This window comes from Peromyscus maniculatus, chromosome 7 (assembly GCF_049852395.1).
Source record: "Peromyscus maniculatus bairdii isolate BWxNUB_F1_BW_parent chromosome 7, HU_Pman_BW_mat_3.1, whole genome shotgun sequence".
NCBI lineage: Eukaryota > Metazoa > Chordata > Mammalia > Rodentia > Cricetidae > Peromyscus > Peromyscus maniculatus.
In genome coordinates, this window is record NC_134858.1 from 68,273,090 (window position 1) to 68,293,612 (window position 20,523).

A 20,523-nucleotide genomic window follows, 5' to 3' on the forward strand; every position below is an offset into this window, starting at 1 on the left:
TTCTTAATTAATAGGTCCATTTGGTGGAAAAGTTCAGAGCAGTGCATAGCCTGGTAAATAGCAAGTGCTCAGTAAATTTTAATTATCATTACATTCAACTTATAAGTACCATTATTGTGATAGTTAACCTTGATTACCATCTTGATGCCTAGATTAGTAGTCTGGAGAGGATTAACTGGGTGTTTGGGGGTGGTAGTCCCTGCTCTGAATATGAGCGATACTACCATCCAGTAGGTTGGGGCCTCGGTGAAATAAAAGGAAAATAGGAAGGAAACATTCTCTTAGCTATAATGAGCCTTTCTCTATCCCACCAGCCAGCTCCCAAATAATGACATGGAGACTTTTTATTAATTATGAAAGGTCAGCCTGTAGTTTAGGATTGTTCCTAACTAGCTCTTATAACTTAAATTAGCCCATTATATCACTCTATGTTCTATTACATGGCGTTGCCTCTCTTCCATCTTGCACCTCCTGTTTCCTCTCCTTGTCTCCGGGCGTCTCCTGCTGCTCGATTACCCACTTCCTTTCTCTCGCTGGAAATCCTGCCTATGCCTCCTGCCTCGCTATTGACCGTTCAGCTCTTTAATAAACCAGTCATAGCAATATAATCTACACACAGTGTACAAATATCCCACAATACTCTGCTCCCTGGCTGCTGATGTGAGCTACTTTGTTTTGCCACCCTATCTCTGCCATGGTAGGTCAGAACCTCTGAAATTGTGTCAAAATAAGTGTTTTCTCCTTTAAATTGTTATCTCAAGGTTTTTTTGTTCTGTTTTATTTTTATTTTTGTAACCATGATGTAAAGTTAACAAGCTTGCTTTAACATTTATTTTACTTACCTATTTTTAAATCAAGTGCTAATTTATAAATTTATTTTAAATTACATTTATTACTATTATTATTATTTTTTTTTTTGGTGGGTGTGAGATGGCAGCATGAACCTGCCATGGTGTGCTGGAGGTCAGAAGATACCATTTGAGAGTTGGTTTTCTTTTTTTACCTCATGGATTCTAGGGATTGAACTCAGGTCACCAGGTTTGGTAGCATGCAGCTTTACATGCTAAGTCACCTTTCCTATCACAAACATTGAATTAAACAAAAACTTTACCTAATCAGGATAGTCTTTTCCCCCATATATATAGTAAGCTGTCAGTGTTCATTAAAAACAAACAAACAATCAAACTAACAAACAACCCCCCCCCCCAAAGTCCTACAACTGTAGTACTTAAAAAAAAAAAATAGCCCTTTGTAGTTTTAGGATTTTAATTTTCCTTCTTAAGATATAAAATGTGGAGCTCTAAAAATTTTTTTGTGTCTTCTAGCCAGATTTTCATATGAATTTTAAAATACTAGATTTTTAAAATAGAAATGAGAGGAAAGCATTAGCATGATTTTATGAATATGCAATGAACTAAAGGTATTCTTACTAAAGTTGAGGGAAAAGTGAAAATGCCCTTGTTTCTTTTTTGGTGAATGGTTTGGGGTGATCCTAATTAGTATAATATAGTAAGTTAAAAACAGATAAGGTTATAGTAGATGAGGGAGAGATTTAAATATAAGAAACAGAAACAGTGTCAGAAAATAAAATAAAAAAATATTTTCATAAGTTTTGTGTATAATCATGGAGTTTACAAGTTCTCTCCAAAGGGTCTCAAGAGAGAGAAAACCAATAAGAGACAGATAAATGGTTCTGGATGATTTGGATGTCTTAGGGAGAGTTTATTAGAGGAATTGGCTTGTTAATAGAGGCTGAGAAGTCTCATGGTAGGCCATCCCAGAGAGAAAAGGAGAAAATGATTATGAACAATTGATGATTTGGTGATGTTCACCCACATGATTGGATCAGTTTTTTGTCTTCCACGCTCACATTCCTGACTTACATGGCAGTCTCCTAGAGACACCCAGAAATAGCACTTTGGCAGCTCTCTAGGTTATTTTTTTTTTTAAATTAAATTAAAAAAGAAGTATATCTTACGTGTGTATGAGTATTTGCCTACATGTTTATCTGTATGGATGCTGGGTATCTCTGGAGGTCAGAAGAGGGCATCGGATCCCCTAGAACTGAAGTTAAAGAGAGTTGTGAGCCACTATGTGGGTGTTAGGAGTCAAACCCTAGTCCTCTGGAAAGAACAGCCAGTGTTCTTAACCTCTGAGCAATCTCTCCTGCCCTATTTATCTCTGAGTGTTTGTTAATCTAGTCAGGAAGACGCTAAGATTAACTATCACAGAGGTCTATTGATCTCAGGTTAGTGTTCTTGTTGCAGCAGAAAAGGATGCATTGTAGTGAAGTCAACACTCAAGAACCTTAGTGTCTTTAGTGACTTCTGTAACATCCTGTAATGCTCCACCTGCCTCAGCCTCCTGAGTGCTAGGATGACAAGCTCTGTTGCACAAAAGTAGTGATTAAAAAAACAAGTAAATTGATGATTTTATCTGTGTTAAAAACAGATCCTGTCTGAAAACTAGCTTTTGGGTTTTAGGATATGGACCCCTGCATCATCATCATCATCATCATCATCATCATCATCATCCATTTGGTTTTTCAATACAGGGTTTCTCTGTGTAGCTTTGCATCTTCCCTAGAACTCACTCTGTAGCCCAGGCTGGCCGCGAACTCACAGAGATCCGCCTGCTTCTGCCTCCCAAGTGCTGGGATTAAAGGCATGTACCACCACCTCCCAGTGCATTATTATTATTATTATTATTATTATTATTATTATTAATTATTAATACTATTATTGGGCTTTTTTGAGACAGGGTTTCTCTGTGTAGCTTGGAGCCTGTCCTGGAACTTGCTCTGAAGACCAGGCTGGCCTCAAACTCACAGATCCACCTGCCACTGTCTCCCGAGTGCTGAGATAAAAGGCGTGAGCCACTACAGCCCAGCAGACTCCTGCATTATTTAGTAAATTTTTCCTAGCATTTCTTTTACCTAGAAGCATGGGTGGTCCCTAGCCCTATTGATACACTGTTGATGCGTCAAGCATACTGTAGAAAAAAAGGGGAAATTGTTGCTGGGCTGAAGTCGGGAGTTTCTTCATGAAGAAAAGTTGCAATTCGTCCTAAGCTTGAATGTGCATGTGGATGACTTTGGAAATCAAGACTGTGTGTCTTTCTGTTGCTGTGACAGATGCCTGAGAAAATCAGCTTAAGGAAGAAATGGCAGCTTTTGGCTTATGGTTTCAGTCCATAGGCCAATGCTGCCCTTGTTTCTGGGCCTGTGGTAAGGCAGATTGAACATTCTAATGGAACAGAGTTGCTCACTTCATAGTGGCCAAGAAACAGGGAGGGGTAATAGGAGGTTGTAGCATCAAGGGAAATATGCATTTTAAAGTCATGCTCCCAGTGATCGACTTCCTCAAAATAGGGCCCCTCTTTCATAGCTCCATCTCCTTCCCATAGTCTCCTCAACATTTCAAATCTGTTGGTGGCTGAGAGCATTGATTATGTCAGAGCCCTGATGATCTAACAGTATCTGGAGATGCCCCACAGACACAGTACAGGTTCTTCACTGATCTGGGTGTTTCTCAATTCAGTCAAGATTACCTAACCACACTGGGTTATTTGGAGTGTCAGTAGATGTTGTGGGGTGCTCCAGAATCTGCCCTGTTAACAATTCCCCAAGGTGTGCCCATACTCTAGTCCTGGAAACAGTTTAGATAGTGAAGTCTCTTGTGATAGGAAAATGCAAAATCTGTGAATGGCAAAGTATTTATTTTCATAGGATTAAGACATCCACAGAGGTGTATTTCTAGTCTCAGCATTGAGTTAATGAGTTTATACTGCTAGGTGTTTGGTGCATGCCTCTCTGTAAGTTTAAAGCTAGCCTGATCTACAAAATGAGTTCCAGGCCAGACAGGGCCACACAGTGGGACCCTGTCACAAACAAACAAAATCCCCAAAAAACTAACAACAACAAAAATCAAACAAAAACAAAACAGTAAAAAAAGTTATGTATTTATTTGATCATATGATAAATAGGGTTTTCCAGATTTTCATTTTTAGCTGTTGGTCTTAAATGCAGAGTCAGATCTACCATGTTCTAAGAAGTTCTTGGTTGTGAGCAGAGGATCATAGAGTTGTTTTTTGGTTGAAAATGACCTAGTTATGGGTTTTTTTTTTTTTTTTTGGTTTTTCAAGACAAGGTTTCTCCGTGTTGTTTTGGTGCCTATCCTGGATCTTGCTTCTGTAGACCAGGCTGGCCTCGAACTCACAGATATCCGCCTGGCTCTGCCTCCTAAGTGCTGGGATTAAAGGCGTTCGCCATTTCTGATTGGCTCTAGTTATGTTCTTAACTGATGCTTTTTCTTGAAGTTGTTTTCCTACAGGTGTTCTCTTCATACCTGGAATTGATTGTTACTTGATCTTTTACTTTTGCTCTGTCTTGTTTCTTGCTCTGTCTTGTTCAAAATGGAGATATTTGGGAGCAACAGCTTATTAAAAGATGGGTTAATAGTTTATTGGAAATGATTACAGTGGTGATATTTAAATTTCTGAGAGAACAAATTGGAATATTTTGAGTTGTCTCTGATTTGTGTTTGTTTTTTTTATTATGAATACTTAAAAACAATTTTAAATTTTGTTTATATTATGTGTATGGGTATTTTGCCTTCATGTATGTCTTTGTACCATGTGCATGTCTGGTACCCTTGGAGGCTAGAAGAGGGTATTGGATTCCCTGGAGCTGGAGCTACAGACATAGCTGCCATGTGGGTGCTTAAGACTTAAATCTTCTGCAAGAGCAGTAAACCCTCCTAATGGCTAAGCCATCCCTCCATCTCCCTGTTATTATTTTTTTCTGTCTGGAAAATTTCTCCTAACATTTTTAGTAGTAGAGGTCTGGTATTAAGATTAGAAGCTTTGATATCCAAACAAGTCTTGGTTTTGACCTTCAAGACCCTTCATTTAACTGGTTATAGGATCGTGGGCTGAAAGCTTGGTAGAACTTTAAACATAGATGCCTACTTTGTGATTGTGTACAGAGTTGTGTCTTTATTCTTACCTGTGTGGCATGTGTCTTTTCCTCTGGGTGTTTTGGTGCTTCCTCGCTACAGTTCATTTTAACATTTTGACCTCTAGTTTTCAACCATTAGCCTATGATTTGCCTTTATCTAGTTTTCTTTTACGTGTATTCTTTTTGATTTAGTGTTGGCTTAGAGTTATACATATATTTTTATACCCCTCTGGAATATTTGTTTTTCCTGTTAACTATTGTGTGGGGTGTTGAGACAGGGTTTTTCTCTGTAACCCTGGCTATCTTGGAACATGCTCTGTAGACCAGGTTGGCCTCTCAGAGATTTGACTGCCTTTGCCTCCGGAGTACTGGGATCAAAGGTGTGTACCACCACTGCCCGGCTTAGTGGGGCTTGTATTTAATAGCTGCTTTTGCAACATCATGTGCAAACTTCATCATCTCTTAATGTTCTGTTACTAAGGACTGATTTTTGTTTTAGTTATGGGAGAACACACACACACACACACACACACACACACACATCTGCATATTATATGTATGGTAATTGTTGTATAAAGAACATTCTGATTTTTATATTTGGAGGTGTTTCATTGTATCTTTAAACACATTCAGACTTTTCTGGCAGTTAAGCTACTTGGAATCAGTTAAATCCAATTTGTTATTTAAATTTGAAAGACCATGTTTATTTAAGTTTAGTTAAGATAGATCTAGAACAGCTGTTAGTCTATGACTACTTGTACCCACTACTAAGGAGTTACTTTTTTTTTGTTTTTTTGTTTTTTGAGACAGCGTTTCTCTGTGTAGTTTGTACCTTTTCTGGAACTCACTCTGTAGCCCAGGCTGGCCTCAAACTCACAGAGATCCACCTGCCTCTGCCTCCCAAGTACTGGGATTAAAGGCCTGTGCCACCACCGCCTGGCTAGGAGTTACTTATCTGAGGGTTATACCCAGTGTTTCATATACTTTTCTTCTCTTGGAGGTATGAAAATAAATACTTACTAGACCTGTGTTAGATGTATTTTGTCTGGGCATAGTAGTATATACCTTTAATCTCAGCACTCAGGAGACAGAGGCAGGAAGATTTCTTTGAGTTCAAGGCTAGCCTGGCCTATATAGCGAGTTCCTGGAAAGGTAGACTACATAGAGATAGTCTATCTCAAAAATAAATAAATAAATAAATAAATAAATAAATAATAAAAAATAATTATTTCTGGTGGTTCTTATTTTCTGTGGTGGGATAATTTATTCTTTATATTCAGATCGTTACTCATCAAACTCTCCAGGTGTTAGAGCTCTCTTCTTCCTGGCAACTCTGTCCCACAGGTCTTACTTAAATACTTGACCTCACTGAATTCGGCTGTCTAGGTTGCTTCTTGGAAGTTGTGGGCATTTGTAGAACTCACCTCATTTGTTGCTTTGTCCAGTTTCTTATTGTTAGGGTAGTTTGTTAAATTTAGTTTGTCTTTATTTCATTCTAGCCAGAACTGGATATTGACTTAACAATTTGCATTTTTTTCTTTTTCTTTTTCTTTTTTTTTTTTTGAATCAATTCAGTGTAAATTATGGTTATCATACCATTTAACCCCCAAAATACTTCAAAAAACTGTCTTTGCAAATTCAAGACCTTCTGTTATGTAACCCCACAGTATTGTACTAAAGAAAAGTAGCAAGAATTCCTCAATGTCATCAAAGACTGACAAATTATTTTTATACATTTGTTTCCATCTTAGTTGGGTAGATATTTTTCCTCCTTTGATTTTGTTTCTTTGGTGATTTTGCTCTAATGTGATTATGCAAGGTTATATTTAAGTGTACATGTAACATTTCTCAGGAGAGATTTTTATTCTCGGTTATAAAAGAAATTTCAAAGTATTTGAAAGGATGTCATACAACCTGTATTCTTTGGCTATATAAGAATTAAGCTAGAAGTCAGTAACAGAAATAGGTCCTGGGATGTACTCAGTAGTGCTTCTTGCCTAGTATGTATGAGATGCTGGGCTTGATCCCCAGCCCCACAAAACAACAAATCAAATACTCAAAATATAGTTGAAAAACTTCACTATTTGGAAACTAAGTACTAGTATTTAAAATAACGTATGGATCAAAAAAATAAATTAGAAAGAACGAGGAGTGAAAAAAGAAGTGGAATATAACAGAATTTGTGAGTTACCTCTGAGGTGCTACTGAGAGAACATTTGTAGTACTGAAAGCCTAAAAGTTCACCAAAGACTAGCTGCCGCCGCCGCCCACCGCCGCCGCCGCCGCCGCCGCCGCCGCCGCCGCCGCCGCCACCACCATCACCACCACCACTGCCACTACTTGCTGTTGGTGTTTGAGACAGGGCCTCACTATGTAGTTCCCACTGTGTAGTTCTGGCTATCCTGGTGCTTGTTTTGTAGACCAGGCTGTCTTCTAACTCCTAGAGATCCACCTGTCTCTGCCTCCTGAGTGCTAGGATTATAAAGTTCTGTACTATCATGTACTATAAAATAAAATTGTGGATACAATGTTTCCACAAAACAATTTAGACTAAGATGATTTCATTGGTTAATTCTGATAAAACGTGAAGAGGGAAATGATACTAATTTTCTTTTAATTTATCTAGAAAATTGAAGATATACGATTTTTCTACTCATTTTTTACTCTGATAATAATAATAGATACTGAGTGGAACAGGTGACCAATTGGCTTCTATGGTGATAAATTTTACCAGCAAAAATGTCATTAGTGTGAATTTGTTCTGCCTGATAAAGCATATCCAAGACAAACCTACAGCAAATTCAAAAGCTTTTGTATGTGAATAATGCCACCCTTATAATAAGTTTTGTTTTGGGGGGGGGTTATTTTGAGACAGGGTTTTCTCTTCATAGCCCTGGCTGTCTTAGAACTCAGTTTGTAGACCAGGCTGACCTCAAACTTACAGAGATCCGCCTACCTCTGCCCTCCAAGTGCTGGGTTTGAAGGTGTGTGCCATCAGATCTGGCAAATGTCACCCTTATAATAAAGTTGTGTGAGAATAATGTTAGTGGGAGATTCAGCATAGTAATCAGGATTAATTCGACAGTTAGTATAACTTATCATAGATATGTGAAAATAATGCATGGGTTAGCCCTAATTAGTTAGAACTAGAAGGGTCCTTTAAGATGATATTAATTCAGACTGTTACCTATTTGCTTGTTTTTATAGGTCAGTATGGAAATCCTCTAAATAAATATATTAGACATTATGAAGGATTATCTTACAATGTGGATTCATTACACCAAAAACACCAGCGTGCCAAACGAGCAGTCTCACATGAGGACCAGTTTTTACTTCTAGATTTCCATGCCCATGGAAGGTGAGTAAATTTATTGCTGACAGTATCTAAAGTCTTGGTTCAGTCGGCTAAAGGAAGGAACTTTTTTTTTTTTTGTTGTTGTTGTTGTTGTTAATGGAAAGCTTCCCATTTGAAAATTCATCCTCCATTGGAATTTGGTATATACATTTAAAAATGTCTTTTAAAATGGATTGCCCTATTGTATATTTAAGTCATGTGTAAATATTTTTGAATTGTGAATGTGAGGTCCAGTCTTGGATGCTTATAAAAGATGGAGGGTGGTAACAGGAGGTAGGAGGTTACAGAAAATGGGAGGAATTTTAGACAGGTAAGACATACTTTATTCACTAGCATACTGGTGGCTAGGTAGCGAGATGCTGGCAAGTACTCAGGCAGGAGTTGGCTCACAAGGACACACATGTGCAGGCATACACTCTGACCTGGCACATAGGCTGCACAGAGGTAGGGACAGTGGCAGACACACACAGGCAGGCTGATGAAAGAGAAGCCTGTGATCTTAAGACCATCTATCACATGAAAGTGGCACTCTGATAGGAATAGTTATATAACAGATGACATCAGTGTTTACTTTTGGGGTTCCTGAATATCTGGTGCCAGCTATTTTGTGCCAACTCATAGCCCCTCAGATGTTGGGTGTCAGCTATGTTTTAGCTAACTCATACTAGATATCCATATCAGCACCATGTTGTCTAAACATAAGCTAGCCCTAACACACACACACACACACACACACACACACACACACACACACACACACACACACGTACACACACGTTCCCTACAATGTAGCTTTTCTGGTACCAACAGACAAAGTGGCTAATTGTTTGCTATTGAATAAGTTACTTAATCTTTTATTAACTCAGTTTTATTAGTTCTGTAATAACAACCAGTAGACAGACTACTTGCTATACTGTTCAGTTCTCAAACAGAATTGTGAAGGGATACAGAAAGGAGGGCTAAGGGAGAAAGAGAAAATTAATTATTAAATAACTTTTCTATTCTCAGTGTTTTATTTGCATTTATTGAAAAATTGTTGTTGTGTATATTTGAGTGTATACATGAATAGTGCACATGCAGTGGTCAGAAGGCAACTTGGTGGCATAGTTTCTCCTCTTCCACCTTTATGTAGGGTCCAGGCATCAGCTGTCAGCCTTCCACAGAAGCTGCCTTTATCTGCCGAGTCATTCAAATGCCCTTCATGTGTATTTTATTATTAGTCTTCTGAACACTGCTTAGTTTAGTCTCCCCCCCACTTACACCCCCTCCCCCCCCAGTCTATCACTGAGGGAAGTCAGAGCAGGGAGGCCTGCTTGGTATTCCACACACCCTTACCTCTAACCAAGGAACTCGCTTCCTAGCCAAAGAGTAGAGCTGGAACGGGGAGGATGCTGCTCACTAGGTGCCTTGTAGGCTGGCTTACACTCAGCTGCCTTTCTTAGATAGTTCAGGAATACCTGCCTGGGGTGGTATGACCACAGTGGGTGGGTCCTCTTATATCAATTAATAATCCAGACAGTTCCCCACAGACATGCCCACAGGCCAATCTCATTTAGCCATTTCCTTCACTGAGGTTCTCCTCTGAGGTGTTCTCAGTTGTGGCAAGTTGATAGTAGAAAACAACCAACACACACTCAGACAAAGGTAACTGTCAGAGGAGGAAACATAGACTCAGGAAATAACTTACACAGATAGATTTTAACCAGACCTGGATGACTAAAACCTTCATTTTTCTCCCCTTTGTGCTCTTGGTCAGGCATTCTCTATTGCTTGCTATAATTATACTTGAAACTTACTGTACTGATATAACCTTGATTGAGACTCGCATTTACTTCCTAGTAGATTGCTAATCTTCCAGCCTGTTCTCATTAATATTATTCTGTATATGGCTACAACGTGGCTCTTCCCTAAATGCCATCATACCCTGTTTTGTGATGCTGGATATAGGACCCAGAGCCTTGCATCTGCTGACACTCTATCAGCCCCTAAATATTTCCTTTTTCATGTCAGCTTACAGCTTACATGCTTTGAAGCTTTCCATTAACAAGTTTTAGCATTTTAAAATTTGCCATTGAACTTTTTCTGTAAATTAGTCATAGCCTATTAGTCTAAGGTAGCTTCAAGTGTCTTTTTTAGCCAGAATGGTCTTCTGAGTACCTGAGGTGCATATACACTTTGTTCTTTATGACAATTAGTTTCCATTCTGATCATCTTTTAATGTGTAACTCAACTTCTGCCTCTTAGACATCCTTTCCCATTCTTTTGAACTTTTAAATTCCTCATTGTTTCATTGACATTTGATTTGTGCTCTCTTCTTTTCCATATGTTTCTTGCCTATTTTTTTTCTTCTTAAACATTATTTTATGCATATGAGTATTTGGCCTATTTCTATGTTTGTGTACCATGTATGTGTACCCATGAAGGCCAGACCTGGGCATCAGATCCCCTGGAGCTGGAGTTACGGGTGTTTCGAACTGTTGTGTGGGTGCTGGGAATTGATCTGGGTTCTGTGCAAGAGCAGCCATTGCTTTTAACCACTGATCTGTCTCTTCAGCTTATTTTCTATATGTGTTGTTTTTTCTTCAGGCAAGCACCTTGTTATTTAGTATTATTTGATATATTACACATATGATCTAGGTGCTTTGGAAAGATATTAATAGATTAATCAAAAGATTAATTTGAAGATGTTTCTTTACATTAAAAATTTAGGGCTAGCAGTTTACCACACTAATTTTTTATGACTCAGTTTTAGATGTTATTAAAATTACCCATTCTTTATTAGCACCATCAAATAATAATGTCATTTCCTTTTTAACTTTAGTAACATCTCAAAATAAATTTACTACTGTGTTTCCAATTATACTTACTATTGTATTCCTCACTAGCAGAACATGAATTTCAGTTAGCTGCCTTTGGTTTGGATGTCACATTGTTGTATAGGTAGATTTTTTATTAGATAAATTACATGTTTTATATTTGACAAACCAAATTCCTAGTTCTTTTATGTGTATGTGAGTGAGAAAGAGTTATTGTATGAGTACCATGCAGGTATGTAGTCATCTAAAAAATAAATTGATTGCTGGTTAAAGGTAACCTCATTAAAGCCCTGGATTATAGATAAAACATAAATATAGATTAATAAGAACAGTAGGGTGTGCAGAAGTCATTGTGAAGAACAAAAATTTATATATGGTGTTTTAGATATACAATACTGTAGAAACTTACAGTGGAAGAACTTCCTTATGAGGTGATAGTTTGATGGTATTACTTCTCCCTTTCTTTGAAGTAGGAAATACAAAGTGATGAAGTTGTGTAAGAAATTATATATTTCTTACTAGATATATTTTTAGTCTTGTAAGGAATACTAAAACCAGGTATGATGGTGCATGACTGTAATCCATCTCCAGTACTTGAGAGGTTCAGGCAGGAAGATCTCATGTTCTAGAACAATGTAGTCTACATAATAAGACCTTGTCTCAAAAATACAAAACAAAACAAATTGAAATACTAGTTATATCATAACACCTCCAAAAGGATATGTATCTATGTATAGATTATTATTTTGGGGATTAAAAAGTAACCTGTGTTTAATTTTCACAAATGATCTCTTATATATTTGTATTTGTTAGTGAGTACACTATAATGAAGACTTGGGGTTACAGTTGACTGTAGCCACATCTGTAAAATGTGCCAGTCATATGCATTGTGGCTAGATCACTTACCTATTTTTTCAACCTTTTAACAATATCAGTAAGAATTTATCTTATTCACAAAGCAGGGCCTAGTCCCTCAGAACCAGATTTGTCTACTTGAGTTAATTATGGAACATGTTGAATATTGCACAGTTAGTTCAGACACATAAAGAATATGCTTGCACAGAATTATGATTAGACAATTATCAATTATGACTTAAATTTTGAGAAGTATCCCATCCCCTGTGTGTTCAAGTATTAAAGTCCTTTTTGTATTTCTTTTCCTCCCTCCCTCCCTCCCGTTTTTTTTTTTCCTTCCGAGACAGGGTTTCTCTGTGTAGCTTTGTGCCTTTCCTGGAACTCACTCTGTAGACCAGTCTAGCCTCGAACTCACAGAAAAGCACCTGCTTCTGCCTCCCGAGATTAAAGGTGTGCACCACCACTGCCCGGCTTGTATTTCTTTTATAACTAAGCATATGAACAAACTTTCAACTTTGCTTAATAGTAAGGTTTTTTTTTTTTATTTTGTTTTGTTTTTGATTTTGTTTTCAGGCCAGGCATAGGCATGGTGGTACACTCCTTTAATCCCTTAGCTCAGGAGGCAGAGGTAGGTGTGTCCCTGTGAGTTCGAGGCCAGTCTGGTCTGCATAATGAGTTTCAGAACAGCCAGGGCTATGTAGAGACCTGCCTTAAAAAACCAAACTTTTCAAGCCTAAGGGTTTTTCTCTTTCCTTCCTTCCTTCCTTCCTTCCTTCCTTCCTTCCTTCCTTCCTTCCTTCCTTCCTTCCTTCCTTCCTTCCTTCTTTCTTTCTTTCTTTCTCTCTCTCTCTTTCTCTCACTTTCTTTCTCTCTCTCTCTCTTTCCCTCTCTCTCTCTCTTCCTTTTTTTCCCATTTTCCTTTAAGGCACAGTCTCATATACACTAATCTGGTCTTGATTGAACTTGCTATGCAGCCAAAGATGACCTCAAATTTTTGATCCTCCTGCCTCCATCTCCTCATTGTTAGGATTACAGGAGTACACCACCACACCTGGTTTGTGCAGTGTTGGGACTTGAACCTGGGGCTTTGTGTATACTAGGCAAATACTCTAACAACCAAGGTATATATTCAAACCACATCTTTGTTTTTTTGAGACAAGGTCTCACTCTGCATCTCAGGGTGGCCTAGAACCTGATGTAGACCATGCTGGCCTTGAACTTGTGGCAGTTTTCCTTCCTTAGCCTCTAGAGTTCAAGAATTACAGATGTTAGCCACCTTGCCTGGCTTCCAGGCCCAAAGTTAAGAATTCTACAAAAAGCTATTACTCTTGAAATAAAGTTGAAAGTTTATGGAAAGTGTTATTTGTGCCATTACTATAGTTGTTGAAGAAAGGCATTTTAAAAGAATGTATCAAATAGGTAGTAAGGTAAAATATATCAAAATTAATTTGCTTAGAAATAATACATTTTCTAGATTTCTTAAATGGCTTGATTTGGATAAGTGGGATTGCTTACTTAGTGCTTTATTTATGTTAGTTCCTTTTTCCTTATTTATTTTTGTTTATTGTTTTTTGTTTTTCAAGACAGGTTTTCTCTGTGTAGCTTTGGTGCCTGTCCTGGAACTCGCTCTGTAGGCTAGGCTGGCCTCGAACTCACAGAGATCCACCTGCTTCTGCCTCCTGAGTGCTGGGACTAAAGGCGTGCACCACCACCGCCCGGCTCCTTTTTCCTTATTTGATTACCTTTTTTTATTGTGTCCATATGTGTATGTCTTTCCTTGTGAACTTGAGGTGCAGAGCCTGAGTCTTACTTGGGTTTTTACATAGATAATGGTCATAGTGAGGGAAAGAAGGGAGGGAAGGAAAGAGGGGAAGAAGGAAGGAATACAGAAATATTCAGAATATACAGAAAGGGCCGATGTATCATAAGACATAGTTATAATAATTTCACATAATTTGTGTTTCTTAAACCTTGTCTTAATGTAATAGTGTGTAATATACTAGGAACTATTTTCCTGTATTCCTTTTAAATACTATCCAATGGCATGTTGCATCCTGCTATAACTATTATACAGACCTGCCTTAATTATCATGTATCCATGGCTTGATTACCATGCATTTTAGGCTTCTATAATACGAATGTGGTATAATCTCCTGAGGAATTTAGTTGATGTGGTCTTTGTAAAATGCAAAGTTTAATCTTGTTTAAGTTTTGGTTCTGCAGTTCTGCATTCTATGAAGTAGTATCTCTGTAGGTTAGTTTGGATATATTTTGGGCTTTGTTTTTGCTGTATCTTCCTCCAACAAGGCCACACCGCCAATAATGCCACCCCCCCCCCCATGAGCCTGTGGGCCATTTTCATTCAAACCACCACAGAATGAAAGAGGACAACTCTTATGGAGCTTCCACCTTTACATGGGCTTTGGAGATCAAACTTGGGTTTTTAGTAAGACTTGTATTTAAGAGCCCTTACCTATTGAACCATCTCACCAGCTTTTTTTTTTTTTTTTTTTTTTAGTCTTAGTTTTTGAAATAAGGTCTGTAGCACAGAATGGCCCTGAATTAATGGCAGTCCTGCCTCTGCCTCCTGAGTGGGGTTTTGTTTAAGTTTCACTTATATAGCTCAGACTAGCCTGGAACTCACTATGTAGCATAAGCTTGTCTGCAACTGGAACAAGTACAATCTTCTTACCGTAGTCTTATAAGGGCTATGCTTCTTTTGTGTTTGTGTATATGTAGGTGCATACATGTGTTGGTGTACACCCATGTGTATGAGCATGAATATGGAAGAGAGACGACAACCGGGGATGATGTTCCTCAGGTTCCGCCTACCTCTTTTGAGGCATGTCACTCACTAGTCTAGAACTTGGCAAGTAGGCTAAGCTAGTTGACTAAGGAGCCCAAGGGATCCTCCTATCTCTGCTTCACAGTGCTAGGATCACAAGCATGTACCATCAGACCCAGCCTTTTCTTTTTACATGGATTCTGGGGATCGAATTCAAGAGTTTGGTTGTGCAAACCTAATGGGCCCATCTTGGAAGAACTATCTTTATTAATTCTGTGGTGATTGCAGGGACCCAGTTACTTTTGGTTTGGATAATTCTTTCCTTATAGTGTGAAGTACAAACATACTTTGCTTGTCCCTGCTAAAGGACAAATGCCTACATATTTGACTCCCAACTATGTTTTGTTTGTTTGTTTTTAAAGTTTCACAAATAGTTTAACCTCACCTGTCAGTCTGAGTGACGCTTTCATTTTCTTTATCGTGAAGTCTTGGTGGTCATTTTGCCCAGATTGGTAGTGGATGACATTCCGAGACATAGATTATAGAGCCTGTTTTACTTCTTTTAGGTTCCTGCTATTGACACATTCTTTTCAAATTTCCCATCATTGGTTATGGTTTTTCAGTCAGTCCTTTGATTTTTGGCTTTTACCAGAAGGCCTACGTTCTGCCAGTTAGGGCTCACTTATATATACGAAGCAGGGGAGGGAACTAGAACTTGGTATGGTGAGAAGATCATTGGCTAGCTAGAGATGACTGGTTCAAGTTCAGACTCTGATTTTATTTGTGTGATATTCATGTTACTTTTCTCTTTGGTTTGTGAAATTATTAAACTTAAGTGTTTTCTGCTTAATTTGTGGTAATTTTTGTCTTTGTTTTTAGCCTGTAGAGCCCTAGAATTCCTGTGGATGATGCCTGGGGTGCACAGAGCTGATTCTATCTTCTACTTCTGCAAAACTGTTCTGCTTATTATTTATGTATGTGTATGTGATGCATATTGAGCTTCTAAAAGGTGATTTGAAGAAGGACTTTTCTGTTTCAAAAAAATATGCTATTGGGCGAGTGAGACGGCTTAGTAAAGACCCATGCTGCCAACCCTGGTGGCCTGAGTTCAGTCCCTGCAATTGACGCCAGGAAAGAACAGACTCTCAAAAAGGTCTTCTGACACCCACATGTGTACTATGGCACATGTTTAAGCGCGCACTTAACACACTCACACACACACACACACACTCACACTCACAAAATAAATGATAGAAAATGTAATAAAAAAGCATACTATTAAAAGTAAGCTTAATAATCAAACAATTTTTGATGTTCATATTGGCAACTTGCCTTTTTGTTTTTAAATTAGCATGTAAAACAATGTTTTTGTTAAAGCCTTTGCATATACACATCATGTGCATTGCTTATATTCACTCCCACAATAGTAACGGAAAGAAAATATAGATGGAGAGACTATCTCAGGCATCTTTGTAAGAAGAAAGAGGAAATGAGCATCTGGAGACATTAGGCATGTCTTTTGAATCTGTTGAGATTTGAATGAGAAATGTCTTCCATAGGTGTATGTATTTGAACACTTGGGCCCAGTTGGTGGCTGTTTGGAGAGGTTATGCCTTCTGTTTTCTTTTCAGAATTGTTTTGCTGGTCTAGGTCCTTTGCATTCCCATCAGTGTTAGAGCCACCTTCTCAGTGTCTACAGCGAAACTTGCTATTTTGATGGAGACTGGATCTTTCAATAATTTGGAAAGTTGGTGGCTTTTTGGAAGGAATGCTAAGTCTTGAACTCAGGACCTCATGTCCTAAGCCCACTGTGTGCTAGCACACATTCTACCACACTGTATTCCCCGCCCAACAACACTGTTTAGTGGTCAAATTCTGAACCTGATACCTCCATTTATCTAAGTCTTAGTTTCTTTCAACAGGTTTTTTTTTTTCTAAATAGCTTTCAATGTAGAGACATGATGCATCTTTTGTTAAAGTTTTTTTTGTTTTTTTGTTTTTTTGTTTTTTTTTTTGGTTTTTCGAGACAGGGTTTCTCTGTGTAGCTTTGCGCCTTTCCTGGGACTCACTTAGTAGTCCAGGCTGGTCTTGAACTCAGAGAGATCTGCCTGGCTCTGCCTCCCAAGTGCTGGGATTAAAGGCGTGAGCCACCACTGCCCGGCCCTCGTTAAAGTATTTTTAAAAATACTATTGTATAGAGAACAGAATGACCATCTTTGGGTCATAGCATTTGTAGTGTTTGTTGACCAGTTGAGAGTGAATTAAAAATGTATGATGCTGAGAAAGGCAAGAAGATTTTTGCTTAGAAGTGTGTCCAGTGCCACACTGTGGAAAGGGGAGGCAAATATAAGACTGGACCAAATCACCATACTCTTGTTTGGGAGGAAGACAGGTTAGGCCACTGGGTTCTCTTACACAGATACCAATAAGAGCAAAGGCCTTACCTGGGGAGAGGATACCCTGAGGGAGTATTTGGAGAATCCCAAAAAGTACATCCCTGAAACAAAATGATGTTCACTGGGATTAAGAAAGGAGAAAGGGCAGACCTAATAGCTACAGTAATAACCTAATGTTAAAAAGGCTACTAACAAGCAATACCACTGCCTTATTTATTATAAAACAAATGTCTCATGGCTTTTAATGTGTACTATAATTTAATGCAGACACCAAAATTCAGATTATAAATGGCTAACATTGTTTTTGCTGGACAGTCCTGATTTAAGTAAAATTGACTTGTATGTAGTAAAGTGTATATGGTCTTTTTTAAAATAACAATTCCAGTTGCATAAATACTATCACTACTTTTTCTTTCTCAAGATAAGATTGGATTTAATTAGTAATGTTCTACTTTATACAAAGATGGAGGTGTTAAATGGTTTTATACTTAGATTTATATAACTGGGCATATGAATATATTGAAACACTGGGAAAATTCTATCACTGTCTCAGAAACAAAACTCACCTGTGTTTCAGTTTGTGTTCACTGGCCTGTTACAGGCAATAGTTACATGTCAGGAAGCAGTTGTCTATTCTTGACAATGCTGATTTAATTAGAATTCCCTGTGACAAGGATGCTGCCTTCACCACCAAAAAGCACGTACTGTAGTTTATGTATAATATAAATAAAGAGTATTTGACACTTAAAAAAATACTATTGTAGTTGAGCATGGTGTGATTTCCTAGCACTTGGGAGGCAGAGGCAGGTAAGGTTAGCCAGGGTTATATAATGAGACCCTGTCTAGTAAAACAAAACCCCCATTAAAAAAACAGACGGGGCTGGAGAGATGGCGCAGTGCTTAAGAGCATTGACTGCTCTTCTAGAGGATCCAGGTTCAATTCCCAGCACCCACATGGCAGCTCATAATTGTCTATAACTCCAGTTCCAGGGGATCTGACACCTTCAAGCCAATGCACATAAAAATAAAGTTAAATTATTAAAAAAAGATAAAACACATACTCTTTCTCTGTCCCTCTAAATGGAATTGTTTCTTAAATTTCATCTCTCTTGTGTTTGCTGCTAGATATAAAAACAGGCTGGTGGAATTTGTTTTGGTCTTGGTACTCTGGTCCTGTGTTAGTGACTGTTAAGTTCACTATTTCTGTTAGTGTCCAATAGATTCCTTAGGATTGTCTACATAGGTAGGTGATTTTTCTGTCATCTACAAATTAAAGCATGCTTATTTCTTTGTTTATACACCGAGTTTATTGTGCTGCTGGGACCTTCGTTCAATGTTAAAGAGAACTGATGAGTGCAGGTGTCTTTTTATTCCTACCTTAGGGGTAGAGTCATTGGTCTTTAACACTAAAACTGTATTGGAGATATTTTGTTAGGTTAAGGAAGTTCTGACTATTCCTTGTTTGCTAAAAATTTTTGTTTTGAGTGGGTGCTGAAAGTTTCAGTTGTTTTTTTCTGCATGTAATGAAATGATTGTGTGGTTTTTCTCCCCTTCAAATACAGTGAATTTCGTTGATTTTCAAATGTAAATCTACTTTATTTTTGAATAAACAAAATTGATCATGAAATATTATTATTATTATTATTATTATTATTATTATTAAATTTTTTTTGTTATGGTGGTGGTTTTTCGAGACAGGGTTTCTCTGTGTAACAGTCCTGGCTGTCTCAGAACCCGCTTTGCAGACCAGGCTGGCCACAAACTCACAGAGATCCACTTGCCTCTGCCTACTGAGGGCTGGGATTAAAGGCATGGGCCGTCCATCCTTTGAAATTTTACTTTTATTAAGGTACTTTTCTGGTTGCTCTGCCCAAACACCTGGTAAGCAACAGCTTAAGGGAGGAAGGACTTCTCTGGGCTGTGGTCTGAGGGATAGTCCACCATGACAGGGGAGACGTGAGCAGGAGTAGCTCATGACAAGTGATGGCACCTCTGCAGACCAGGAAGCAGAGAGGTGGCCAGAAGCTGGGCTGGACTATAACCCTTAATTACTAAACCCTACAACCTAAAGATTCCATAACCTCCCAAAACATTAGCACCAGAAAAGCTGAGGGTGAGAGGCACATTTCTCATTCAAACCACATGAACTTTTTTTTTTTTTTTTAAATATTGCTTTTCCCTTTTTGGCCTTTCTCTTGTAGTGTGTTTTCTTCTAATTATGCTAATATGTACCCTCTAAATCTATGGTTCTCAATCTGGGTCTCATCTCCTTTAGGGGTGTGAATGACCCTTTCACAGGGATCAATCTGATATCCTGCATATCAGATGTTTGCATTATGATTCATAACAATGGCAGCATTACAGTTATAAGGTAGCAACGAAATAATTTTATAGTTGGAGGTCACCATAACATGAGGAACCGTATTGAAGGGTCCCAGCTTTAGGAAGGTTGGGAACCACTGCTCTAATTCTTGAACATGGTTATAATACATATGCAAGAAAATTCTCATCTTCTAGTTTCATCTCTTTCTCCCTCTCTTTTTCTTCCTTTCGTTTCTTTCTCTCTGTTTCTTTTTCTCTTTCTTCCTCCCTCAGCCCTCCCCTCCCCCCTCTTGTCCTCTTATATTGTTGATGATTTTTACAGTTTGGAGGCAGGGGCACAGGTGTGATGGTATTTCTCTATATAACCCAAGCCTGGATGTTAGACAGCCACCATGTCTGGTGCCTTATGTTATTATTTCTTATTCTCATTCATCATCCTCTTCCCCACCCCCTCCCTCCCTCCCTCCCTCCCTTCCTTTTCTTTCTTTCTTTCTTTCTTTCTTTCTTTCTTTCTTTCTTTCTTTCTTTCTTTCTTTCTTTCTTCCTTTCTTCTTCCTTTCTTCCTTTCTTCCTTTCTTCCTTTCTTCCTTTCTTCCTTTCTTCCTTTCTTCCTTTCTTCCTTTCTTCCTTTCTTCCTTTCTTCCTTTCTTCCTTTCTTCCTTTCTTCCTTTCTTCCTTTCTTCCTTTCTTCCTTTCTTCCTTTCTTCCTTTCTTCCTTTCTTCCTTTCTTCCTTTCTTCCTTTCTTCCTTTCTTCCTTTCTTCCTTTCTTCCTTTCTTCCTTCCTTCCTTCCTTCCTTCCTTCCTTCCTTCCTTCCTTCCTTTCTTCCTTTCTTTCTTTCTTTCTTTCTTAGGGTTTTTCTGTAGCTTTGGAGCCTATCCTGGAAGACCAGGCTGACCTTCAACTCACAGAGTTCTATGGTGATATTTTATTTGTACTGAAATGTAATTTTAATTTTATGTTAATAAATAAAGTTGCCCTGGGGTCAGAGCTATTAGAGCCATAGCAAGAGCGTGGTGGTTAGAAGAGCTAGGTAGA

The 20,523-nt window shown here is 38.3% G+C and overlaps 1 protein-coding gene across 1 annotated transcript in view; it reads left to right on the forward strand.

Annotated features, from left to right (window-relative positions):
* Positions 1-20,523, forward strand: part of Adam10 (ADAM metallopeptidase domain 10) — a 109,316-nt gene that overhangs the window by 18,365 nt on the left and 70,428 nt on the right. Inside the window, exon 2 of the mRNA XM_076576601.1 lies at positions 8,165-8,315. Within this exon, the coding sequence (XP_076432716.1) occupies positions 8,165-8,315 (151 nt within the window). The remainder of the gene's footprint in view (positions 1-8,164; positions 8,316-20,523) is intronic.